Source organism: Abramis brama (genome assembly GCF_963993115.1).
Source record: "Abramis brama genome assembly, chromosome: 20".
NCBI lineage: Eukaryota > Metazoa > Chordata > Actinopteri > Cypriniformes > Leuciscidae > Abramis > Abramis brama.
The window spans coordinates 34,199,212-34,226,754 of record NC_139982.1 but is presented as its reverse complement, the minus strand read 5'-3'; the positions used below and the strand labels follow the sequence as shown (position 1 = coordinate 34,226,754).

Below are 27,543 nucleotides of genomic sequence, written 5' to 3'. Positions count from 1 at the left end.
TGTCCATGATTCTTTGAAAGTGGTTGCTGGATGTAATCATTTCGAGTTTTTCATTGCCAAGCTGTATTCTCTGTACCACCAGTCTGCAAAGAGTGTGAGATTGCTTGAGGAAGCTGCTGCCGATCTAAATATGCAGATTTTGATAATTGGACAGATATTCAACATCAGATGGGTGGCGAGTAGTTTCAATACTGTAAAGGCGGTCTGGAATAACTACCCTGCTTTAGCACGCCACTCCCAATTGCAAGTGAGGATGCATCTCGCAACGACACAGAGAGGAAGAAATTCCTGGCGCTATACAAACACCTCACAAACTCAGGGTTTTTACTTGATTTGGCTTGCATGAAAGACATTCTCCGTGAGCTGCAGGGCCTGTCACTGAAATGTCAGCAAAGAGATATCACTCTAGTTGATGCCAGTGTCCACATTCTGCAGTGTATTGATATACTGAAAGCAATGAAAGCGAGTGGAGGGAAATCCACACAGAAGGCCGAACAGCGCACGTCTCTGGGGCTGTTTAAAGATGTTCAACTAGTTGAGGGGTACAGGCAAGATTAATCGAAATCAGCTTTATCAATCTGTGATCGACAATCTCACAAGGCGAATGCCAGAATCAGACCTCCTACAAATGCTAAAACCCCTGGACAAGCGCTTTTGGCCCCAGGATCGGAATGCTTTGATCCTGTATGGAGAATGTGAGAGGGTGTTTTCTGCCGTCAATGATACTGACAGCAAGACCCGCAATAGGTTGCGTGAAAACAGCCTCTCATCGCTCCTTTTTCTGGACATTAATGGACCCCCATTGCAAAGTTTCGACCCAAAGCCCTTTATAATATCTTGGATTAAGGCAGGTCATCGCCCATCCACTTCTTGGATTTCTGGATGAACAGCAAAGGAAGCTGACTTCAGGCTTCTGTGGTCGATTTTGTGTTAAAGCTCCAATATGTAAAAAAATTTGACCACAAGAGGGCGCAGTTTCCAACAATAACAAAGGCGAAGCTTGATGACGCTATGAAGGAGGTGACGATGGGAGATGTCGTTTTTAATGCGTTTTCACCATCTAGCGATATATCTAAATGGAATTAATGAATCATGATCACGGATGAGGTAATTTATTCGTTTTTGTATTACCTGTATGTCTGATCGTATTATTTTATGTCATCATAATTAATGAACTGCAAGGAACGGGAAATGTTATGCTATATTATCCCGTTACAACTTACAGCTATTTGTCATTAATTCATATCTATTAAAATCATCTTTACTGTAACTATTACGTTACTTGTACAATAAAAAAAATTTTTTATTTGCTTACCTGTCTATCAATACACTCGCGAGAGCAGAGTCTCTGTCAAGTCCAAGATTGTCGCGCAGCTCTCTCCATCTCGAAAACGCCTGCCGATATTTATCCGGGTTTTATTCCTGCATTTGTCACACAGTCTGCGTGTATCAGAATATGGACGCTTTCTTTTTGTTGGCACTTCAATACTCGCCAAAGAGTAATCGTGATCCATAACAGCAATAACCATACAGTCTATGGCAATAACGCTATAACCACCACTTCCGCATTTGACCATGTGATATTCCGGTGTGGTGGGAAAAAAGGATAGAGCGGACATTGCGTCACTGAGAGGCGACATTTCTTTTCCGGGACGGACAGTTATTTAAAATCGGAATTTCTCTAAAATAAAAAATCTTTGGAGACTTTTGAGATATTGTAAGTACACAACTGGAGGAAATATATCACACTGTGCAAGTTATTTTCGGAAATTTTATTACAAAATTGTTACATATTGGAGCTTTAAGGTAAGGCTTGTTATTCCCAATTATGCGGCTGGTTTGTTATGGGTCTGCGTGTGACTCTGGATGTCTTAGGCGTAATTGAACGGAGGAATTATGATGATATTATTCTATAGCATGACGAGTAATTTAAATGACAATTCCGGAGCAAAATGAACTAGGGGTTAATATGGTTACCGAGTTGATCGTTCTCTGTGATGAGTTTTCATGATACTCGAATGTAAATAGTTTTGTCTCTAAAAACTGATTAGCTTAACGCTAGTATATGGGGGGCATTGAATATAAGTAAAAAGAAATCGCTAGTTAATACCAATAACAAGGCTCAAAATAGCCTCACACTAACACGGTAGTATAATGAGGGTCCCTACATACAAACCGAAGCATTGAGAACTTTGTAAGTGTACAGACAGTTTAATAAGAAGATACTTTATAAAGACAGTACACATCGAGTAGGCAGGAGCCATCTTTGGAAAGCAGTCTCGACCAGTCGAGCCACGAACGCCACATGAGCTGGTCGATAGGTTTAAGTCACAGTTCAGCTCACGTAACTCTGCGTTCGTTGCTCGACTGGTCGAGATTGTTTCCCAAAGATGGATCCTGCCTACTCGACGTGTACTGTCTTTATAAAGTTTATTTTCCTTAGGTTCATTTTGCTCCGGAATTGTCCTTTAACCGTTGTTTATGTGAACTCAAAGACAGCCGATAAAGTGTCGATAAAGTATAATAGTGCATACACTTGTAGCTGTTGTAAGTCCTTCTTCGAGGCACTTGCAAGCGCACGAACACAACCCCCCCCCCCCCCCCCCCCCCCCCCCCAAAAAAAGGGCTCCCCCAAAGGACATGGTATAGTTCGAACACTGCTTCATGTAATGTATGTCCTTGCATGACAACAGACAATAGTTTAGTGGAAAATTACTGTGTGTCATGTGTCATGTATGAGCTGAAGGCGTCACATCGACAGCCTGACCTTTTCTTAGAAGCGGTTGAGGCAACGTTTCCTTTCACAGCAGAAAACTCTGATGTCTGTATAAGAATAAAGCACTTCAAAGACAAGAGGGTTTGGACACACACACACACACACACACACACAGACACACACACACACACACACCGGCGAGTTTAAAGAGAGAAAGTGAAACTATCATCACTGTGAGCATCAGTGCAGTTACTACTAGATCCTGAGGGAATATAGTTAAAGTTCGAGCACATTCAACATGAGTTTCCAGATCCACTTTACAAATAAGAGACACGGACACCTGGGAACCAGAGTTTCTGTGGCGAATTCAGAAGAGGAGTTCAGGAACACCACAGTGCAGGAGTTAAAGAGAAAACTCATTCCTGAAGACCAACGTAAGTCCAACACTTCAGTCTTCTGTGTGCATTAGCTAACATATGTGAAGGAGATTGTGATGTTAACAAAGAAAATCTGTATTTGAATGTAGATTCAGATTATCAGTGGAGATTGAGAAGTTTGCAAATAAGTAACATAATTCAGAAAGCACAAATAAATAAGGAAAACATCGCTCTCTGATATCTTGTGTGTGTGTGTGTGTTCTCTGTTCCTCATGTTTCTAGACACTATTCTTCGCTGCCGCTTCAAGACACTGGAGGATGATCACACACTGGGTTTCTACGGCATTAAACATGAGGATCATATTTTCGCAGAGCGCCGTAGAAGTATGCATTATTAACACTAGTATTTGACATTATTAAAAGCATTTATTTATAATCTTAAACTAACTGACCTTTTCATTTCAGTCCCTACAGTGAGACCCCAGGGTGACTCTTCTCCTGTTCGTGAGTCTAAAGTCCACAAATGCTTGTTTTCTCTATCAGTGGTTTTGTATTACACACATTTATAATTCCATGTGTACAGCGTTTACACACATCAGGCCTTTTTTTGTTGACATTGACATTTTTTGACACATCAGTTTTGTGCTTCATTTTATTGCAATATAACTTTAAACTTTACTATGATGAGTGTAAAATATTTTTGATTATTGTGTTCGTGTTTCTTCACAGTGATTTCAGGCCTAAAAATATTTTTATCACATTCATCTAATCTTTCCTAACGATCCGCTAGCTGCCGCCCTCAGATCTCAGAGCCTATGCTGCCTACAGAGACACGTTTTTTTGATGGCATGCTTATGGGGCGGCAGCTAGCGGATTGTTAGGAAAGATTAGATGAATGTGATAAAAATATTTTTGGGCCTGAAATCACTGATACCACCTTTAAACATGAGGATGAAATTACTAAAAAGTGCAGTGGCTTTGGACGTATGTATTACACAAGTATTTGAAATTATCAAAGCATTTATTTATAATATTAAAGTAACTGGCCTTTTCATTTCAGCCCCCTCACCGTCATCCTGGAGTGACTCTACTGAATAGCTTGTGTCAGAAGGTCAGTTTCTCTTCTGAGTCTAAAGTCCACAAATGCTTGTTTTCTCCATCAGTGGTTTTGCATTACACACATTAATAAAGGCACTGATAGACAGATCTGAGGCAAACAATCATAATCTCCACATCATCTCACAGTGTCAGGTCTCTCTGAAGAGAAATATATAAGAATATCCAGGACTGAATCTAGAGTTAAATATGAGCTCTTAACATGTAAATGCATTAAAGTCACACTGAATTCAGAGAGGAATCTTAAATCATGTTCCAGTATTAAACACTGATAAAACACATAATCCAGTATAAATATATTCATACTGAGGGTTGAAGTGAAATATTAATCTTTCTCTGTCAAAGTTTATGATGGAGTTTGTGTTTTCCTCTATGCACTCATATGCAAATATGTAATAATATGCAAATAATATAATAATTTCTTTTGCTTACATTTATTAAACCAAATTTGCACTTAATACTTTTATTTTGTGAGAATTGTTTCCCTTCCTCGTGTTTCAATGGTTTAATTAAAGGTTCTGTGAGTAATTTCAATATAACTTCCCCAAAATCTAGCGTGAGAACATGAATAGAGGACAGAAATAAATACATGTGAACTAACTCTCAGTATTAGTCATGATTCCTGTCTTGTGTTCCCCTTGTCTTGTGTGCACTTATTTCCTGTTCTGTGCCATGTTTTGTAGTCCTTTATAGTTTTTCTTGTTTATTAGTCTCCCCAGGTGTTTCTAGTTAGCCACACCCCCTTGTTATCTTGTTTAGCTTGTTTGTCCCTGTGTATTTATAGCCCTTGTGTTTCACTTGTTACTTGGTCAGTTGTTGTACATGTATGGGTGCTTCTAGTTCGGTCCTGCTCGTGGTTTTGTTTCTTTGTCCTTCGTGTTCTTTATTATTTGTACTACGTGTTTCTCCATTAAAACCCTGCTAATAGATCCTCGCTTCCGCCTGTTTTCTCCGGCACACTACAGAACAACTGACCTACATTATGGATCTAGCTGGTAGTAACTGTTACCCACTGAGCAGACTTAGTTCAATTTATCAACATGATCACAACATTGAGAATTACGTGGAAGAGTTCGTGTTTTACAGTCACCTCGTTCCTGGTGACGATGCGATGCTTAAGGACTGTTTCTGGAGTGGACTGGAACTGGACTTTAGCCTGAATCTACTGGAGGAAGACCCCAACTGGACCCTGGCACAGTATCTTGATTTTGTCCTGATGTTTTGTGGATCCTCCTTCACTGTAGGAGAGGTGGAGAAGGAGGTTATCACTTCTGCCGATTCAGAGACCTTTCGCGTCACTTCTGCCGATCCAGAGGCCGTTCGCATCATTTCTGCCGATCCAGAGACTGTTCACGTCACGTCTGCCGAGCCAGTGTCTCCAGACAAGATGGCCGCCGCCGAGCCAGTGTCTCCAGACAAGATGGCCGCCGCCGAGCCAGTGTCTCCAGACAAGATGGCCGCCGCCGAGCCAGTGTCTCCGGACAAGATGGCCGCCGCCGAGCCAGTGTCTGTTCCTGTTCCTGAGCCGGTGTGTGTGTTCCTGAACCGCCATGGTCTCCTGAACTGCCGTCTCCGCCCTGGCCGCCTGAAGGGTCGTCTCCGCCCTGGCCGCCTGAAGGGTCGTCTCCGCCCTGGCCGCCTGAAGGGTCGTCTCCGCCCTGGCCGCCTGCACTGCCTGCTCCGCCCTGGTCGCCTGAAGGGTCTTGTGTGCACTTATTTCCTGTTCTGTGCCATGTTTTGTAGTCTTTTGTAGTTTTTCTTGTTTATTAGTCTCCCCAGGTGTTTCTAGTTAGCCACACCCCCTTGTTATCTTGTTTAGCTTGTTTGTCCCTGTGTATTTATAGCCCTTGTGTTTCACTTGTTACTTGGTCAGTTGTTGTACATGTATGGGTGCTTCTAGTTCGGTCCTGCTCGTGGTTTTGTTTCTTTGTCCTTCGTGTTCTTTATTATTTGTACTACGTGTTTCTCCATTAAAACCCTGCATATAGATCCTCACTTCCGCCTGCTTTCTCCGGCACACTACAGTATTAGTAGAATAATAGAGTTATAGTTCGTATATAATAAGTTTACATGTAGTTGCAAAGTTATAGTGAGAAAACAGCGAAGAAGTCGGCAAAGCTGCATAATGCAGCTTTAATACCAATATTTTGAAACGTCTGTTAATATATCCATACTCCTTTAAGAAAGGAGTCAAGACATTAGAAAAATATCAGTCTACACATGCGTTTTATATTTAATATGACGGAAATACACATGTGACGTGACACAAAAAATCTTTCACTTTTAGGTGGCAAAATATATTTTGGTAATTCTATGAATTACACTGTGCAAACCAAAAGATATATACCCACCGAATGAATAAGATCGGCCTACACAGTGTCACATTCACCGTCTGTCTTCGTCCTGCTCACTACAGTTCCCAGAATCCTCCTTGTCTCCACACCTGAACTCACTCCCTCAATTACCCACCTGTTCATCATTATCATCATCTGCATCACCTGTCTTGTGTTCATCTGTGCCTGTATTTAGTTCCCCTCCTCACTCATGTCTTAGTCGGTTATTGTTTGTGCACCAGCACACTGTTTCTTGTTTGTTTTGAGTTTCCTCCTTTTAATAAACCTTTGTTATTTTGGTACTTGGCTTGTCTCCTTCCTCAACCCGGACCTGACACACAGAACATAAAATATTATTTTTATTTTATTTTTCGTGTCCGCATTTATGTAAAAAAAAAAAAAAATGTTACGGGCATGACAGTTCTCTATTACGGACATGACTAATCTGAAAGCGACTTTAAAAATTTCACAGAGACCTCAAACAGAAAGCACAAAGCCTTTCTTTAAAGTGAATTTCGTTTTTTTATTAATCGTATCTTAATTTTAATCACTGTTTCATCAACCAGTTGCCTGAATTTAATAAATAAGAAGTAAATATAGTAGAAAATAGATAATCATGACACGGAGGCGCCGGCTCGTGAACTGGACTCTTGTCTCATAAATGAACCGAAACTCAGCTTAAGGTATGCTACTTGCCTCACAGACCTGAGAAATATATAGAAAGCTTGAAATGTCTACTTTTAAACAGAACAATTCAAAACAAAGGAAAACAGACTGCTTTCTGCTTATGAAATGTGCATTTCTCTCTGGCGCGTTCTGAGAAGATCGCGACGCATCGTCAACTTCATATTTGCAGTCAACACAGAAAACTCTTGTTTATTAATAAACAATTAAAATGTCTCCTTGCTATATTTGACATATTAATAATCATTACTTTTGCCGGTTCTTTGTGACAGCTTTTAGATGCTTTATTCGCAACGCCACCCACATGTTGAACGAGTCACACCGCATCAGCACCGAAAACATGATTTTTTTTTTTTAAATCTAAAATCAAAAATCGTGATACGAACCGAATCGTAGGTTTGGTCTATCGTTACAGCCCTAGTAAAATGAGAAAGCAAGAGTTTATGGTTAAAAAAAACAAAAACAAAAAACAAAAAAACAATGGCTATCTGAACATCTTTGCCATGCGCAAACCAGTACAGAAGTAGGCTAATCAATATTATCGGGGAGGGTCATGCCTTTTTTCACAATCATTTTGGAGGGTCATAGAAAAATTTATTGCTGGCGAAGGGAGGGTCATGTATTTTTTGACAACAGATCTCAAAACTCCTCCGGTGGCCCCTTAAATAAAAAACGAACAGTCACTTAATATTTATATGTTCTATATCACTGTGTTGTGTTTGTTTCCTTTTTCTGTTTAGAATATTAATGAGCCTTTAAATCTCCTTTATAAATGCTTTACGTGGCATAACTAGTCCTCACTTTAGATGAGCTCACAAACATAGTGAACTGACCTCTACTAAATGCTTTATAACTCCCTGAATCTACTACATTTACTTACAATTTGTAAGGGATCTTATGAATCAATGACAACACCTAAATAACTTGTGTGTAAATAATGCTATACTTCATTTAGAAATGATAAACTGATCATTAATAAAGTATGACAGTACAATTATTAAACACATTATAGATACGCTTTTAAATCAAGAATAAAGCATTTATAGCTGTATTTATATACTGCTTATTAATGTTTATTATGGCTTTATAAATGATGAATTAACTGTTTACTAATACTTAATGATTAATAGTGTGCAGTTATTATAAAGTGTTACCTTTTATTCTTCATAAATGTGTTATTGTTGAGTTTCTCTGACTGATGAACACATATAGTGTAATAACATGCTCTCTATGATGCTGTATGATTGACATTTCTCTTCTTATGAGCATTAACAGTGGAAAAGTGCACAAGTTTAGTTTGAGATGAAAACTTCACAGTTTGTGTCTATACAACAATGCACAGAAATGAACAATTATCCCACATATCCTCTACATAATATACATGTAAACTTTATTATGATGAGTGTAAAACATGTTGAATTATTGATCCTTCATACAATTAAAGTTAAAGGAACAGATTGACAGATTCACGACACGATATTATTCAGTTTCTGACGGATGTTTTGTTGTTCTGCTCCACATCATCTCTCACAGGTTGTTCAGGGTGCGGTATACACACAGGATCCACAGAAATACATCCTCCACTTGAAGATAAAGTAATTCCCAGGTCCCGTTCTAAGGGTGATTTATTTTGTGACATGAATCAGCCTCAGCTGGAACCCAGTGAATAATGCTGAATAATGTTGAATAATGCTGAATAATGTTGAATAATGTTGAATAATGTTGAATAATGCTGAATAATGTTGAATAATGTTGAATAATGCTGAATAATGTTGAATAATGCTGAATAATGTTGTGTATTGTAGTTCAGCCTCACAGATCAATCACATGTGTGTTTATATCAGGTCAGTGTGAGTGTTTACTGTTGATCACATGTGTGTTTATATCAGGTCAGTGTGTGTGTTTACTGTTGATCACATGTGTGTTTATATCAGGTCAGTGTGTGTGTTTACTGTTGATCACATGTGTGTTTATATCAGGTCAGTGTGTGTGTTTACTGTTGATCATATGTGTGTTTATATCAGGTCAGTGTGAGTGTTTACTGTTGATCATATGTGTGTTTATATCAGGTCAGTGTGAGTGTTTACTGTTGATCACATGTGTGTTTATATCAGGTCAGTGTGTGTGTTTACTGTTGATCACATGTGTGTTTATATCAGGTCAGTGTGTGTGTTTACTGTTGATCACATGTGTGTTTATATCAGGTCAGTGTGTGTTTACTGTTGGTCACATGTGTGTTTATATCAGGTCAGTGTGTGTGTTTACTGTTGATCACATGTGTGTTTATATCAGGTCAGGAGTGTTTACTGTTGGTCACATGTGTGTTTATATCAGGTCAGTGTGAGTGTTTACTGTTGATCATATGAGCTCCATCATACATTCACTGAAATATTTCACTGTCAGAGGCCGACATCAGAAGAGAATATGATAGTGAACTAAATCACACTTTAACTGATCAGCTCACAGTATTAATATATTTATGATGATTATGTGAGACTGTATAGTTGGTGTAAGTGTGTAATAACGGAAACATTTTGAGGAAATATGGTGTTCATTTCCACTGTAATGCGGGTGACACCCAACTTTACTTGTTCTTTTCCACCACCATCTTTGTCCAGATGTTTAGCTGAAATTAAAGATTGGCTTTCACTAACTTCTTGAAGGTAAATGGCAACAAAACGGAGGCTTTGCTTGTTGGCACTAGATCTGTTTTGTCTAAATCTAATTGTCTTTCTTTGTACATTGACAATACTGCAATCTGTCCTCCTTCACAGGTTTAAAGTTTGGGTGTCATCATGGATAGCACACTATCCTTTGAAGCTCAAATTAATAATATCACGGATTGCATACTTCCACTTGCGTAATATTAACCGCCTCTGTCCCTTTCTTTCAAATAATAATCCTGCCGTTCTCATTCACGCACGAGTCACTTCACGTATAGACTACTGTAATGCTCTTCTCACACGTGTTCCCTCCAAACACCTACATAAGCTTCAGTTGGGTCAGAATTCTGCAGCTCGTGTCTATCTAGAACAGCTTCTACTGAACACATCTCTCCAGTTCTTCAGCAATTGCACTGGCGTCCAGTAAAGTATAGAGTTGAATTCAAGATCTTGCTACTTACTTATAAGGCACTTTATAGTCTTGCACCCCATTACCTTACACAACTTCTCCATGTTTACACTCCTTCACGTGCTCTCAGATCTTCATCTTCAGTTTCTCTTGTGGTACGTCGGATTCGACTAACTCCCATGGGTGCCAGATCTTTCAGTTATGCTGCCGCCCGCCAATACATCTCTCTTCCCCTTAATGTTCACAATAGCGATTGCTTGTTGACTTTTAAAACGTGTCTTAAGACATATCTTTTTATACAAGCTTTTTTATAACATGTTGTATTGAGTCTTTAATGCACTTTATCTGTATGCGGCTTGTTTGTTGTGTGTATTGTCTTATGCAGTGACCTGTATATTGCTTGTGAGGTGACCTTGGGTGTTATGAAAGGCGCCATTAAATAAAATGCATTATTATTATTATTAATAACAGTGTTTACAATTATTTAAAGGATCCCTTTATAGTCTTATAAGTGACCAAAGTCTTGTTTTCTCTATAGAAGTGCTTTTATATTAGGAAGACTTGCTTCAACTAACTACATACTATATTACTTTATAAATAATATACATATTTTATACCCAACAAACAAGTTTCTCTCAACGTATGAACAAACGTTCTTCCAGTAACACTAATAGACCGTTCATTCAATGTTATATGTTATTTGTGTTCTCAAAACATTAGAAATATTCTCAATATCAGGCCGTTATCATCATATGCTTTACTGCACATGTGATTTACTGAATGTTGATTTGTTTGCAGTTGTACTGTTGTTTTATTCTTCATAATTGTGTTATTGTTGAACTTTCTTGTTGTGTTGTCTCTCCAGTGCATTGCTATAATACTCATGTCCACTAGGTGGCGCTGATGTGTTCACATGTTCAACTGATGTAAGAGCTGTGTGGAAGAAGAGATATAGTTGAGTAAAGTGAATGCTGAGCTTCTGCTTGTGTCTGTCAGCTTTCTATCTATTCCTCCTTCCTGGTGAACCGAAACTGTCCTTTGATGCGTGGGAACGTTATTTCAGAACTGGTTGCGATCAGTGGAGAAGAGTTTCTGCCGAGAGAAAGAGAGCACTGCTGATACACTGTTTAGGAACAGAAGGGCAACGAATCTACAATACATTGCCTCTTACGGCTGATCCCTACGACGGATCGCCACAAGCACTGCAACAGTTCTTTACTCCTGAGCCGAATGTGGGTTTCAGAGAGATATCGCTTTCAGACAACGCGCTCAAGCCACTGATCATTACGCTGAAGCGCTTCGTGAACTAGTGAAAACATGTGCTTTTGGCAATATTGAGCATGAAATGATCCGTGATCAGATTGTGGAAAAAACGTGCATGCCCCGAATTCGACCATCCAGCATTTCACTTGTTTCTGCTGATAGTCCTGTTTCTGTATCTACTGTCGTTGGATTTTTTTTCCCGCCCCCTTTAGTTACTGTTGCTATGTCCGACACGCCACGCCTCTCTCACACACACCATGTTCTCATGCAGTGAAACACATCAGAGGAGCAGAGAGGACACTGACAACACACTGAGACAGGACAGATCAGCTTACTTTTGATATGAAACAAAGTCTCAACTTTGAAATTTGGTCATTTTTTTAAAGAAATGTAAACAATAAATACCGTGTTAATGTGTCTGACAGATCGCTCAGTTAAAGCTGCTCGTGAACCGATCATCTCTTCCTTCTAGTTCATTTATAGCATCAAATAAACATGAATGAACATCAGAAGGAATGTTGTTTTAACCGCGGAAAGATGTCAGTACACTCCCTTTTTCAAGTTCAAATCCTCCAACGTTAATCTACTAACTCCTGACTGCTTTGTCAGACAAAAATGGCGGATTCGGCGGATGGCGGATTATGATTGGTCAGATCGCCTGTCAATCAAACTCCCTGCAAAGGGTCATGAGGAGAGCAGAGCAAGTCTGCTGAGACATAATGCTCCTCTCAGCCCTGTTGAATTGGCTTCTGCTGAATGGGAAAAGGTCTCCATTGACATTGTCGGACCATTCGAACCGGCACCATCAGACCGCAGATACGCAATAACGCTTGTGGATTACTTCAGCAAATGGCCGGAAGTCGCTTTTGCGTCCAGGGTTGACACATCTGCTGTTAAACAGGTCTTGATTACTGTTTTTACTAAAGAAGGAAACCCAAAAGAATGGTCTCAGACAATGGACCTCAGTTTATCTCTGCTGAATTTCTGAGAGAGAGAAACATTCGACACTTCCGATCTGCTGTTTATTATCCAGGTGCGAATGGAGAAGTCGAGAGGTTCAACAGGGTCCTGAAAGACTGCCTACAAACTGCTTTAGTTCAAGGAGAACCTTGAAGACGTTCACTCGAACATTCTTGATGGACTATCGAAGGAGTCCTCGTGCTACCACAGGTGTTACACCATCTGAGTTACTCCATGCTCGGCGTATGAGAACCAAGTTACACATCATGGACTTTCCGGTTAAAGAAGCTGACAGAAACTTGATACGAGATACAAGGTTAAACGGTGCACTGATGCCAGGAGAACTCCAAAGCCTTCAAGATTCAGACCTGGTGATCTAGTTCGAGTTAAAGGGTTAGTTCACCCAAAAATGTAAACTCTGTCAGTAATTACTCTCCCTCATGTTGTTCCAACCCCGTAGAGACTCTCATTCATCTTCAGAACACAAATTAAGATATTTTTAAATTAAATCTGAGAGCTGATCACTCCTCCATAGGCTTCTCTGTAATTGAAACTTGCCGGCCCAGAAAGTTAGTAAAGACAATGTTTAAAATAGTCAGAGTGACTACAGTGGCTCAAACTTAAGTTTATCAAGCGACGAGAATACATTTTGTGCACAAAAAAAACACAAAAATAACGACTTTATTCAACTCTTCATGTTCTTCTGTGTTTCTCTGAGTGAGTTGACGCAGTGTAACAGCACAGCGCTTCTGGGTTGTACGTCAGAACGGAGGCTCGCTATTGGCCGACGCTGGTCATGTGATGCGTGTGATGCTGGCCAATAGTGAGCCTCCGTTTTGACGTTACCTAATTATCTAGCAGCCTATGGAGGAGTGAGACAGCTCTCAGATTTAATCAGGAATATCTTCATTAGTGTTCTGAAGATGAAAGGGAGTCTTACGGGGAACAACATGAGGGAGAGTAATTACTGACAGAACTTACATTTTTGGGTGAACTAACCCTTTAAGAAAGCTTGGATGGTAAAGAAGGGTGATGGGAAGTTCACACAACCAAAAGCTGTTGTACAGAAGAGAGGTGAGGATTCTGCTTGATGACGTTACGGCGAGGAAAGCCTCACGTCTCGCTGAAACGCAGAAATCCAGTGGAAGTGTTGCTCCTACTGAGTCCGATGAATAAATATGTCTGTTAGAGTTAGACACAAACCTGTCTGGACCGAGAACTGTGTTTTAGATATGTAAGGAAATGAAGAACTTGAGATAGCAGATTAATATTTGAATGAAAAAGATACGAAAGGTTTAAACTATTTATGTTATTGTTTCAAAATACTTGTTTATTTGTGTTTTTATTTCTGTTGTGATATACAAACAACTGTATTCTTTCTGAAAAGGGGAAGATGTTGTGTTCTCTCTCCAGTGCATTGCTATAATACTCATGTCCACTAGGTGGCGCTGATGTGTTCACATGTTCAACTGATGTAAGAGCTGTGTGGAAGAAGACGATATAGTTGAGTAAAGTGAATGCTGAGCTTCTGCTTGTGTCTGTCAGCTTTCATTCCTCCTTCAACATGACATTTCTCTGACTGATGAACACATATAGTGTAATAACATGCTCTCTATGATGCTGTATGACTGACATTTCTCTTCTTATGAGCATTAACAGTGGAAAAGTGCACAAGTTTAGTTTGGGATGAAAACTTCACAGTCACACTCAATGATTTTTACCTGATCTCAGATCAGTTTCATTCATTTGTTCAAAACTATAGAATGAGAGGAGAGAAATAAACATATCATGCAGTATGTAGGCCTATTATGTATGATTATTTTTTTTATTATTTTTATTTTTTTACCATAAATATAATGTATAAATGATTGTTAAAAAATCTTACTTTGCTCAGTCACGTGACTGAAGAAGAAGTTTTCAAAGCATCTAATTAATATTCATGAGCACGCCTCCGCCATAACCGAGTAACCCTCGTCAGTGTTTGATGTCAGTTGTATTATCAAGAGTGTGTAGTCCTACTTGTTTTATTATTATTTAATATATCGTCATTAAAAAGGGTGTGTGGAGTGTGAGGATGATCAATCACAGTCGACTCATGACTTTCCATTAGCAGTGACTGCAAATACAGTAGCCTATTGGTAAAAAAATATATATAATGAAAACATTATAATATTAAAACTACATTAATCACTACATTCTCAACTTTGGTGGTGATAATGATTTAAAATGTTTCGCTCATAGATGCATAAATCATGTTATGACCATAGGTTATGACAGTCAAATGTATGTTTATTTAAGATTATAAAACAAACAAACAAACAAACAAATAAATAAATGCACATAGCCCATAGAAAAAGAAAAAGAAAGAAAGAAAGCACTTCCGGAAGAGAGTTCATATAAAGTGGGCGGAGTCTATCTCTGAGCGGATGCCGTTACAACAGTGAAAGTAAACCTAAACACTGCGCAATATTCATTTTATATTCATTTCAAATTCTACATTAATTCCACAAAATGAGCTGCACAATTCATGTCATAACCCTTCACGGAGAGACACTATCAGTAGATGTGGACTCAGAGGAACTGAAGAACATGACCGTTGAAGAGCTCAAAAGAAGACTCGATCACATACTTCCAGGTAAGTCGAACTCTTCAGAGTTATGTGTAAATGTCCATGTGTGTTTCCGTCACTCGTTTAATAATATCATTAATTATCATATGCGAAAATGATATAAACAGGAAAAACTGAATCAACATGTGAACGTTTATTCATCAGCTCTGATCAACCCAAAGGCCTGAACTACATCAGATTGTAGAATAACATCTGCTGGTTTTATCCTTATAAAAATTAACCATTATTTACTACAGTAACCATATTTCAACCATGATATTTATAGTAAAATGATGTTAATTACAGGAAAAGCCTCTTAATGATGAAATGATCGTCTTCAGCTCTTAATGAGGTTTATACACTGATGATTCTCACGCATTCATTGTTTTTCACAGAGGACCAATGCAGACTAATCTTCGCAGGCAAACAACTGGAGGATCATCGAACACTGCGGGATTATGGCATTACACATAAATCTACACTGCATATGGTTCAACGTCTACGTGGAGGAGGTAAAAACAGTGTTAGTTAATAATGTTTAATCTGACTCTTCATGTCGTCACTGAAGACAAACTCTTGTTTTCTCTATAGCAGTGATTTTATATTAGTAATTCTTCAGTGAATTCTGCTCTTAAACTGAATGAATATTGTATTATTTTCTGTCATTATTTATATCTGTTACACGATTAAACCCCACAGAGGAACAGCAGTCAAGTGTCAGTTTATGATCACAGTTTTAACCAGTATTTTATACTAACAGGGAACGTTCTGGAAAGATTCTCTCAAAGTTATGATCAAACGTTCCTCCAGTAACATTACACATTTGTCCAGAGTTATCTGGTGTTTAATAATGTCCTCAGAACATCAGCACTAAAACATTATTTATACATCATTCATGGAGCTTTTATTCTGGAACGTTTTAGTGGATGTTTAACGTTTGTAAATTTCTGCTACTTGTTTCAGAATATTCAACATTCATAAGTAACGTTTCCATAATGTTTGTAAAATGATTATATATGAAATGTTCTCTTAATGTTTTGCTGAACTTCACATAAACATGAAAAACATTTTAAAAACTGGATGTTTTGAAACTTCAGAGAACATTCAGAAATAATACTTTCGTAACTTAATGGTAATGTCAGTAAAACATTCTTATTACATTTGTTTACAGGTGTTTTCTGGGAAGATTGAATGTTTTATGGCGACTGTAAATCAGGCCGTTATCATCATATGCTTTACTGTACATGTGATTTACTGAATGCTGGTCAGAACTTTGATTTGTTTACATTTTTACTGTTGTTTTATTCTTCATAATTGTGTTATTGTTGAGTTTCTCTGACTGATGAACACATATAGTGTAATAACATGCTCTCTATGATGCTGTATGATTGACATTTCTCTTCTTATGAACATTAACAGTGGAAAAGTGCACAAGTTTAGTTTGTGATGAAAGCTTCACAGTTTGTGTCTATACAACAATGCACAGAAATGAACAATTATCCCACATATCCTCTACATAATATACATGTAAACTTTATTATGATGAGTGTAAAACATGTTGAATTCTTGATCCTTCATACAATTAAAGTTAAAGGTACAGATTGACAGATTCACGACACGATATTATTCAGTTTCTGACGGATGTTCTGTTGTTCTGCTCCACATCAGCTCTCACAGGTCCACTTCCTGAAGATGAAGATGATGAAGATGGAGATAGAGGAATTCTCAGGACTGAATCTATGGATCATCTGGCTCCTCCAATGCAGCAGGAGGAATCCAGTAGATGGTGTAGCATACAGTAAATAAATAAGAATACTTATACGTATCTGATCAGTTAAAGTGTGATATGATTCGATGTACCACCATATATATTCTCTTCTGATGTCGGCCTCTGGAAGTGAAATAATTCAGTAAAGTGAATTTATAATGGAGCTCATATGAACAACAGTCACACTGAAGGACTCGCCTGTATCACACACACACACACACTCACTCACTCACTCACTCACTCACTCACTCACGCACACACACACACACACACACACACTGAACTGTGATCAGGAACTGGATATTAACCCTTCAGTGTCTATAAATCTCACAGATTCACAGTCTCAGATCATCATCATCAACAGCTCTGAGCGACGAGGATCTTTATTAGTGTTTATTAGTATAACTGATGCTGTTCATCATTCATTACTCTGAATAAAAGCAGCTGCTAAATTAATAAAAGTAAATGATAATTTAGCAGAGAATATATTCCAACTGTAGAGATTAGGTTAAACTTCAATTCAATGGTCCACTTTATTCATTCTGCTAACTCTGAGTAACTGTGCGACTAACTCTCGGTATTAGCATTATAGACTGATAGATTAGAGTTTGGGTGAGTAGAATAAGATGACATGTAGTTGAAATGTTAAATATAGTTAGTAAAATGTCTAAAGTGGATTATCTAAATAAAGTGCTACTGAGATTTTTTATACAATACACTCAAAAATGAAAAGTAGTTTCATGTGAAGTAAGTTATTACTTTATGATGAAAGATTATGAGATAAACATTGTGCTTCTCTATAATAACATGCACTGATGGGTCGATATCAATAAGAGGAACATTTCCTTCATATTTCCACGAGGTGTTTGTTATAAATTCATTTGTATCATGAAATATTTTATATTTAGAGGCTGAAATCAGAAGAGAATATGATAGTGAATTATATGGTAGTAAATTTGAACGATATCAGACTTTGTGATGATTAAGTGAGACTGTATAGTTGGTGTAAGTGTGTTATTGCAGTGTTTACAATTATTTAAAGGATCCGTTTATAATCTTAAAAGTGACTCTTTTAAAGGGGTGTATAATGCCCCCTTTTACAAGATGTAAAATAAGTCTCTTTTGTCCCCAGTGTGTGTGTGTGTGTGTGTGAGTGTGAAGGTTTAGCTAAAAATACCCCACAGATATTTGTATAGCATGTTAAAGTTGTCCCTTTTTGTGTGTGGGCTCTTTAAATGCAAATGAGCTGCTGCTCCCGGCGCAAGGGGCGGAGCTTTGAGAGCTTGTTTTAACAGTTTTAACCAGTATTATAATCCCAGATAACAGGGAACGTTCAGTCAAGGTCCTCAAAGTTATGATCAAACGTTCTTCCAGAAACAAACAGAACATTTGATTAATGTTATCTTCCCTTTAATAATGTTCTCAAAACATTAACAGTGTTTTTATGGCGACTGTAAATCAGGCCGTTATCATCATATGCTTTACTGTACATGTGATTTACTGAATGCTGGTCAGAACTTTGGTTTGTTTGCGTTTTTACTGTTGTTTTATTCTTCATAATTGTGTTATTGTTGAGTTTCTTTGACTGATGAACACATATAGTGTAATAACATGCTCTCTATGATGCTGTATGATTGACATTTCTCTTCTTATGAACATTAACAGTGGAAAAGTGCAAGTTTTGTTTGTGAAGAAAAGTTCACAGTTTGTGTCTATACAACAATGCACAGAAATGAGCTTAATTATTATTAAACTGAATACAAATGACTAATACTTTAGACAAATATTCTTAAAGCATATTCCTCAGCAACGATTGATGTCTTAAAATGATTTGTACCTGATCTCAGATCAGTTTAATTATTTTGTACACATTTCGTGACACATTTATATAATAAAAAGGAAGAGTTGTATCTAAAAGTCTCTTATTGTTCTGATTAATCAAGCTGTCTATAAAACGAACAAAACAAACCCTACAATTTAATAAAATAACACATATTATAAAGCTAGACAAAGTTAAATGCATTAAATTGATTACAGTTTCAATTAAACATTAGCAGTGTGTGTGTAAAAGGTGTTTTCATGTGTGTTTCTGCTTGTAATTACACTGTTCTGACCAGCAGGAGTCGCCAGAGAGGCGCTGAGAATCACTGAATCAGTTCATGAAGCAAGTGATTCAATTGATTCAAAGCATCATAAAGCTAATTCTCCCATTGCCTGAGCGAAGTCATCCACATCAAGTGAATTTAAAAAAGTGAGTTATATTTTGAACATTGCATTTTCATGTTAATGTAATTCATCCATTGTATCATGTCCTCTGTAATATCTGGTTGTTGGATCAGAAGGTCGATGTGCTCAGTCGTAACAGAGGCTGCACATTTCACGCACACACGTGATCAAACCAGTCATCACTTTAGGCTTGTTCGACTTCATGCAGCTCTGTGCAGACCGATCGGCGGCTGACTTAAAGCAGTGCATGCCGGTTAGAAATTTTGTCCGACTTGATACAACAGCGCCGATGCCACGTGACTGTGACGTATGCCATCAAAGCACCGCGAGAGCGATTCGAGAGTAGCCGGAGAACTCAGCCAGAGCCATAGAGAGTAAGAGTTGCGACACTCTTTGATGTCGCCGCTATGGCTGTCACGTGGTTCATGTAAGCCCCAATAGTTTCAAAACGTACGCTGGCTGTCATGTTCTTCTATGGGACAGACAGCAGCGATTGCATTATTGAACGGTAAATATAAAATAAAACACACACCCAAGTACTTTTTCAGCTGTTATTGCATTATTGCATTTTGTTAATGTCAGTTTTGCATTTGGAGATAAGTTTTAGGCTATATTTTTGGAGGGAAAAGCTTAGTGTTCATGTTCGCATGGGTAGTAGCACTGGCTTTAGCGGCTCTAACTTAACTTTTCCATATCATTCATCTGATGATGGACGTCTCATGATATTTATTTTAGCACAACTGGGCTGTATTAGGCTATTGATTCCCGTGATTTTGCTTATAAATTTTGATGAAAGAGCCAATCATCTCCACAATGGCTCTCACTAATGCATCTCTGCCAACCTTGTCGCCAGATGAATGGGAAATGTGCAGAGAAATTGTGGATATCATTCATCCTTTTGAGGAGGTCACTACCGAAGTGAGTGCAGAAAAGTAAGTATTTTAAAATATTTTTTAAATATTATTTTTTTTTTGATTAATATTCATATCAAAACCACATTTTAAACTCTATATCTCTTAATCATGCATGTATTTCTAGTATGTGTAATATTGATTTTGGCTTTGTTATATGTACAGTATGTAAACAATTGTACATTTTTGTAGGTTTGTGGCTGCCTCCAAAATCATATTGATGACTACAGGTCTTCAGAGGATTGTTGCCCAGAATCAAAGGAATCCCTCCAGCTTTGCACCTGTAAAAAAACTAGTGGACACCCTGATGTCAGAAATGACTAGAAGGTTTGGCAGAGTGGAGCTCATTGAGAAGCTTGCGGATGCAACTTGCTTGGATCCAAGGTTCAAAAAGCAAGCCTTTGTCAACCACCAGCCGAAGACACAGTGAAAAGGGTTACAGCAGCTGCAGCAGCTATTAACCCAACTCACACTGAAGAGGAGCATCCTCCAGATTCTGGTGCGTCTTCCAGTGCAGGGGCCATGTTTTGGGAAGACTTTGATGAGAGGGTAGCAAGCTTGAGGCCTTCTGCTACCACTTCAACTACATCAGATGCTATGGTGGAGATGCGGGCCTACCTTGCGGAGCCACTCTTACCCCGCACATCAGACCCTCTGGCATGGTGGATGAGATGTTCAGCTGTTTATAAAAGCCTTTCTGAGGTCATGAAGGCTAGACTTTGCATCATGGCCACATCTGTACCATCGGAAAGAGTATTTTCTAAGATGGGGCAGATTGTCTCGGACAGAAGAAACAGGCTCAGCCCAGCCAAGGTCCGGGAGCTTGTTTTTTTGAAAGCAAACATGCCTTAAAGCAGGCCCTAAAATATAGCCACAGTGTGTTTTACAATTATTCATTTATTTGAAAAGCCTGGCTTGTTGTTCAATATTGTTTTTAGGCTTTATATTGTGATTTAAGTTATATGGTTATGGTTATTACGCTCTGTGGCTTTATAGTGTTCTTTTAATTTGTATTTATTTTTATTTAATTTGATTTAATTCCTTTTGGATGGTTATCCAATTTGTTTTAAAGCTTTGTTGGCAAAAAAACAACAATAAACAAACAATAAACAACTAGTCAAGAATGTGTACAGTGTTATAATAAGCTATGTACAAAGGTGTAGGTTTCAAACTTTTTAGGTGATTTATTATGGACAAAAAACATAGTGAATGAAAAATATGCATGAATCCAAAATACATAACACTTAATTTTTTTTAAACTGATTTTTATTCAGTAATAACACAACGGACAAAAATAATAATATAACTCAACAGATAAAAATAAAATACAGTTGATTCAAAATTAGTAATAGTCTAATTGACTTGAATTTGTGCAGTTAGATTTGAATAGTCAATATATTTCCCATATTTATATATGTTTATGATATTAACTGAAAATTAGAATCCACTGTAAACAAGTCTCATCAAAATGGTTATATGGATAAAGCTTTGCATTAACCAACTCTTAAATATCACATTCAATGTTATAGAAAATAATCTTGAGAACAGAAACACATCACGTAACTGTAAGAGTAAAAACATAAAATAAAAAAATAACTACGCGCTTGTTTGTAAAAAGGTTGTGAAATAGTGTTCAATACGGTGACAAGTCACGTGACAAAAGAACGAAGGACTCGAACCCGAAGACTCGAGAGATGAACTAATCAATTCTGTTTCCGGAGTCCGGACCGGACCTGTGTCACACGGCTCGGAGTCGGCCCAGGCCCACGCCCAGATCAGAGTGAGACACGTCTCGACACGAACCCGAAGACACGAGAGGAGGAGAACAAACGTGATAAATATGAAGTTGCAAAAGAAAGAACGACTCGGATCAGGAGGTGAGATCAGATGAACTAAAACTGCAATAGCCTGAACTTAAGACTCAACAACTAATCAATTAATTAAACATTTCAGGTTCTTATAATTCTTCTTCTTATTTTTTACAAATGTATTCAACATTTTCACAAGTAGCCTACTATATGTGTTGGGCTATTTAACATGTCATTTTAGTTATATTCTGCTGAAATGAACGAAATGACTTCGTTCATTTTGCTGAACGAGACTCAAAGATCCGAGTCAGTAAAATGATCCGAACTTCCCACTGCTATCAATGAGTGAAAGTACATTGCTTTGTTCCTATTCAAGCTACAGGCTTTCTGTGCGCGGGTGGTCACGTGGTCATGTGACTGAAGGCACCAGGAAGTTTTTGAAGCACCTCATTAATATTCATGAGCATGCCTGATTTATATCTCCATGGCTGCTCTTTTAGTTATAAAATGCTGCGGAATCTTCATGTGTTGTTCGTCTGCGCGCTATTAGTCGTCTTCTCAGTGCTCTACATGTTTAATCAGCTGGTGTCATCTCTGGAGAGCATGAATCAACGCATGATGACAGGTATGTAAGAGAAACGTCTCGGGTTACGAATGTAATCATGGTTCCCTGAGAAGGGGAACGAGACACTAGGGGAACGCCTCCGGCATGAACGGTGTCAGAACACACATTTTTCTATTATAAATATGCCTTTTTGTGTATGAAGCAATTGTGTACTGGAGTCAACTATAATGGTAACCTTATATAATGGAAGAGTTTTTATAAAGCAAGACACCAGAAGTTATTGTTGTAAAATCATTTATTGAGAAAATGGTTTATAAAGAAAAACACCACACTGAATGTTGTAAGCATTTATTAAGCAAGTGGCAGAGTAGAGAGGATTTGAAAATGTATTAGAAAGAGCTTTGCCAAAGAAAGAAGAAAGCAATCATTACCGTCGACGTGTTGCGGACGAGACACAGAAGATACAGCGATGAAGAAAAGGTCCAGAAGAAGATGGCAGAAAGTTGATGGACTGGAGAGAGCTGGAGAGATTGTGTCCATCAGATGCTGATTCACCAGGACGTCTCCGGTGTTTGATGCCATTGCGCCTCATGAAGATAAAAGCTTGTCAATTATTTGGTTTTGATTTACTTTTATTTGTATTTCATATATTAGTACCTTTTATGTAAACTAGTTAACCTGTATTTAACAAAAAATATATATAATTAAAATGAAGACGCCTGTCTGCCTTAATAGTCCAGGCAAAGTAGCGTTTTACAACAGACTAATTGTAAAATATTTTTTTTCAGCATAGATCATTTCTATGAGGTGTCGAGAGCAACATACTAAAAGTCCTAAGAAATCCTAGTTGAGGAAATATGTTAAATTCTCATCAATCTGAGATGTGTGCCAATAAGGCCAGGCAACAATACACCCCAATGGGGCTATTTTTTCCTTTACTCCTATCAAAATGAAACTTTACACAATGAAAGTACCCATGAAAAGTAAATTTTTGTGTATTACAAGTTTCTTTGAAAATGAATTTTAATATGCAAATGAGCTATAGACTAATCGAATATGCCCAAAATACACCCAAATAGGCTTATTTTTTTTCTTTACTCCTACCACAATAAAACTTTAAAAAAAAGTTTAAAAAAAGTTTCTTTTGAAATGAATTTGAATATGCACATGAGGGCCACACCTATTGAATATGTCCTAATTTGCATAGGCAGAAACACCATTCATATGTATGACAAATACATTGGCCCAATATTCATCCAATCATCCTACTGCCAATGGGTGATGGCAATGCTGCTTTTCAATATCGCGAGCAGGCGGGGGCACCGTGAGCGCTGAGCGAGCAGGTACGAGTCGAAAAATAATGGATAAAGCAAAAAAGCTGTCAGGACTAAAAATAGAAAAAGAAAGAGAGAAAAGGAGATGACATGTCAATTGATGCGCCAGCAGCTAAATAAGTGGATGGTCAAAGGAAACAGGTAGGATTTAAAGTGTGACGTCCACGCATGTAGGCTAGGAGATTCCCGGTGGGCCGACGTGCTTTTTGGGCCGACACATCTATAGGCTATTTCTTTTTGTCTTTGTCTTAACGGCCCATAAAACTCATACATCGGCGGCCCATTCGTTTTGTTTTGTTTTGCTTAATTGTCGGCGCTGCGTTAGTGCCGTTGTAATACATTGGTCAAAAAAAAAGAAGAAGTCAGCATTAGTTTTTTTTAGACATTTTTCATTAAACACGTAGCCTAGATCAGCGGCCCATTGGTTCTTTTCTTGATTGACACTGGGCTGGCCCAATCACATCTTTAATGTGAAGTATAAAACTTAGTACAAAACTAATTATGAAAGTTTCCTTTATTTTTCAGTGCATTTGTTTTACAATATATGGCTATTACTATCATGGGATTAATATGTAGTAGTGTAATGTAGACACTGTTACAAAATTAGCCAAAATTGTTGCTGCATACCCCTCTGACACTGGGTAGTTGCGCCCCTGCCCACCGGTATAGACTTCAGGGTCACGGAGGCACACAAGCCTCCCCACCACGACAAGGTAGCAACAACAGGGGAGGTTTCTTTCTGGTGTTTTTTATTTTATTTTAGATTTTTTTTGTTTTTCTTTAACTAACTAGATATTGCTGTTGCTAGCTTCTCATAACACTGCAAAGCTACTTTACAAATGGTGGAAGTCTGATGTGTGGCCCTCCTGGTCTGAAATACTTGCTAACTACAAAAAGAGAAGCAGTTTTGGTGTCTGGCAAAATTATTGTAAAGAGCTGGAATGTCTGGAAAGTGTGTCTATCCGGTTTTTCATCTGTCTTCTGTGTGAGAGTGAATCGTTTAGTTGGTAAGAATGACTTCTGCCTGTAATCTCATAATTTTACCAACAATACCAATCATTTGTAAATCTACCAGCCCAAAATTTAATCTCACCATGTTACTAATGACTAAAATGGCTATTCTTTCTTCTTATGTTATCTGTGGGGGAATGTCAAAAAAAAAAAAATTTAGAAAGCAACTGGAGGCAAGATTGTGCAATCAATTCTTAAGGTCAATATAAGTCTTTTTGTGGCAAGTGACCCAGGTAAGTGTGGCAAGTGACTTTAAAGGATTAGTTCACACCAAAATGAAAATTTCCTAATAATTTGCTCACCCCAATGCCATCCAAGATATCCATGTCTTTCTTTCCTCAGTGGAAGAGAAATTATGTTTTTTGAGGAAAACATTTCTGGATTTCTTTCTTTGAAAAGTTGTTTGAAGTGAAGTCTTTGAAGTGTTTAAACGGGCTGTGCGCGATCACAGCTGAAGAAGAGTAGACCTTCAATAGTTCGGATTGAGCTGATCAACAAACGGACAGGGAACGACGTCATCACGTTGAAAGGTCACGCCGGCGCCGGCAATACTATTTGAACTACTATTCATAGTCATCAGAATGTTATTCATATACTATTCATATTCATATTCACTGAATACTATTACTATATATATAATAGCAAACAATACTATTGGAACTATCCTCCTACGTGCGGTCGCATTGTAAACAGTGGGGCGGTACTTCTGCCGGCACCGGCGTGACCTTTCAACGTGATGACGTAGTTCCCTGTCCGTTTGTTGATCAGCTCAATGGATGGTAGTCCAGGTATGCAACACTGAGAAGCTGGAGGAATGGTTACGTTGTGACATGTATCTTTGTTGAATACTCCACTGGTATGATGATGGAATAAGGTACACGTGTCACATTTGGAGATGGGGTGTGCCACCCATGGGATTCCTGCTCCTACAGAAGGTGCATGTGGCATGCAAACGTTCTTTCCAGCAAACAAGGCATTTCTTGACATATTCATCAGCTCTAAGAATATGTTGTTTCTGGGGTCTACACTTTGTGCTACACTTTTATGTCCTCAAACACTCGTTTTTTTTGGGGTCGACAGCTTATGAAAACTTATTTCTGGGGTTCTGTTTGCTGTACACCTTGTCACATAGCAGCTTTTAGGCATTATTCTGTCTTTTGTTAGAAGCAAGAAATGACAAGGAGGCAGCCTCTCGCAATGCAAAGTCAATGGAGACGGTTAGACTGTTTCCCCCCCCGGTGGGCGTGGTCTTCAGATTATGACGCGTTGCGCTCTGTCTCTATGCTTGTCTGTGAGCGATGCTGCGGAGCGAGCAGGAAAACATGGAGCGGATTAGCAGAATCAGTGGATCTTTAGCGGAGCGATAACAGAACGTCTTTATGGGAATCCTCTGGAGGGTTAGGGAGGGAGGCGAGAGGGGCACCTCAGCTGATGAGGGCAGAAGGGCAGTGGCTCTAGCCACCGGGCCACCCCCCTGTGCACGGCCCTGGTTCACACCGCCGGCGGCGAGAGCGTCAAAGTGGCCGGAAGCCATTCATTTTCAATGAGAGCCGGTGGCGAGCTCCGGCGAGGGAGATGTCTTGGACGGCGAGAGCGGCGAGAAGAGTTGAAACCATAGACTGTAAAAAATATGGACAAAGCGTCTGTGACGTCACCCATAGACTTTCTGAAGAACGGGTTTGAAGCCGTTTATGGGGGGTATGGGCGGCACCATCTTGGAAATTCTTGGGAAATCCTAACCCCGCCCACCTTCTGACGCAGCGCGCGTCACTCAGCTCGCTCTGCTACTTCTGTTATCTCTGTGTATATTTTAGTTATATTTTAGTATACTTTTCGTTTTCATTTAAAGAAATCTTAAACATTATACGTATTATTATATACTATATAATATATTATATTATTCTTCCAGTAACATTAATAGTGCGTTCATTCAAAGTTTTGTGCTCTTTAGTAATCTTCTCAAAACATTAACACAAAAACATAATTTATAGATCATTGATGGAACATTTTTTCTGTAGCGTTCTAGTTGGATGACTAAATTTAATTTTGCTGGCCTTCACATAAAAAAAAGTTCAGACATTCAAATTCAGAAATAATATTTTCATATCTTAATAGAAAACTCAGTAAAACATTCTTATTTCTTTGTTGAACTGAGTTTTATGGCGACTGTAAATCAGGCCGTTATCATCATAAGCTTTACTGTACATGTGATTTACTGAATGCTGGTCAGAACTTTGATTTGTTTGCATTTTTACTGTTGTTTTATTCGATAACACTTTATAATAACTGCAAACTATTAATCATTAGTTAAGCATTAGTAAACAGTTAATTCATCATTTATAAAGCATTAATAGACATTAATAAGCAGTTTATAAATACAGCTATAAATGCTTTATTCTTGATTTAAAAGCATATCTATAATGTGTTTAATAATTGTATTTTCATACTTTATTAATGATCAATTTATAATTTCTAAATGAAGTATTGCAGTATTTACACACCAGTTATTTAGGTGTTGTCAGTGATTCATAAGATCACTTAGAAATTGTAAGTAAATGATTAATAAACTATTTAAATGTACATTCATATATCTTATTATTCAGACATATAGTAATAGTTACTTAGTGTGTTAATAAATGGTTTATTAACATGTATTTCTACTGTAATTCATGGTTAATTCAGGAGTTATAAAGCATTTAGTAGAGGTCAGTTCACTATTTCTGTGAGCTCATCTAAAGTGAGGACTAGTTATGCCTTGTAAAGCATTTATAAAGAAGATTTAAAGGCTGTT

At 38.1% G+C, this 27,543-nt stretch overlaps 3 protein-coding genes across 3 annotated transcripts in view; all 3 read left to right on the top strand.

Annotated features, from left to right (window-relative positions):
* The window catches only part of LOC311071032 (uncharacterized protein), a gene marked incomplete at its 3' end in the record, with an annotated part of 144,924 nt that overhangs the window by 60,514 nt on the left and 56,867 nt on the right, over positions 1-27,543 (top strand). The gene's annotated exons all lie outside the window — the stretch shown is intronic.
* On the top strand, positions 2,885-10,755 carry LOC311071053 (uncharacterized protein). Its single transcript, XM_084095265.1, has 5 exons — positions 2,885-3,150; positions 3,376-3,477; positions 3,559-3,597; positions 4,154-4,204; positions 8,760-10,755. The coding sequence occupies exons 1-4, from the start codon at positions 3,015-3,017 to the stop codon at positions 4,189-4,191; spliced, it is 315 nt and encodes a 104-aa protein (XP_083951391.1). The 5' UTR covers positions 2,885-3,014; the 3' UTR covers positions 4,192-4,204; positions 8,760-10,755.
* On the top strand, positions 14,916-18,810 carry LOC311071581 (uncharacterized protein). Its single transcript, XM_084095984.1, has 3 exons — positions 14,916-15,156; positions 15,525-15,641; positions 16,798-18,810. The coding sequence occupies exons 1-3, from the start codon at positions 15,033-15,035 to the stop codon at positions 16,929-16,931; spliced, it is 375 nt and encodes a 124-aa protein (XP_083952110.1). The 5' UTR covers positions 14,916-15,032; the 3' UTR covers positions 16,932-18,810.

What these genes read in the sequence shown, in the direction of transcription:
- LOC311071053 (XM_084095265.1), top strand. Translation starts at nt 3,015, where the DNA reads ATGAGTTTCCAGATCCACTTTACAAATAAGAGACACGGACACCTGGGA. An exon ending in TTTCGCAGAGCGCCGTAGAA is followed by an intron (nt 3,478 to 3,558) that starts GTATGCATTATT and finishes TTTTCATTTCAG; the next exon opens with TCCCTACAGTGAGACCCCAG. An exon ending in GGGTGACTCTTCTCCTGTTC is followed by an intron (nt 3,598 to 4,153) that starts GTGAGTCTAAAG and finishes TTTTCATTTCAG; the next exon opens with CCCCCTCACCGTCATCCTGG.
- LOC311071581 (XM_084095984.1), top strand. Translation starts at nt 15,033, where the DNA reads ATGAGCTGCACAATTCATGTCATAACCCTTCACGGAGAGACACTATCA. An exon ending in ACTCGATCACATACTTCCAG is followed by an intron (nt 15,157 to 15,524) that starts GTAAGTCGAACT and finishes TGTTTTTCACAG; the next exon opens with AGGACCAATGCAGACTAATC. An exon ending in TCAACGTCTACGTGGAGGAG is followed by an intron (nt 15,642 to 16,797) that starts GTAAAAACAGTG and finishes GCTCCACATCAG; the next exon opens with CTCTCACAGGTCCACTTCCT.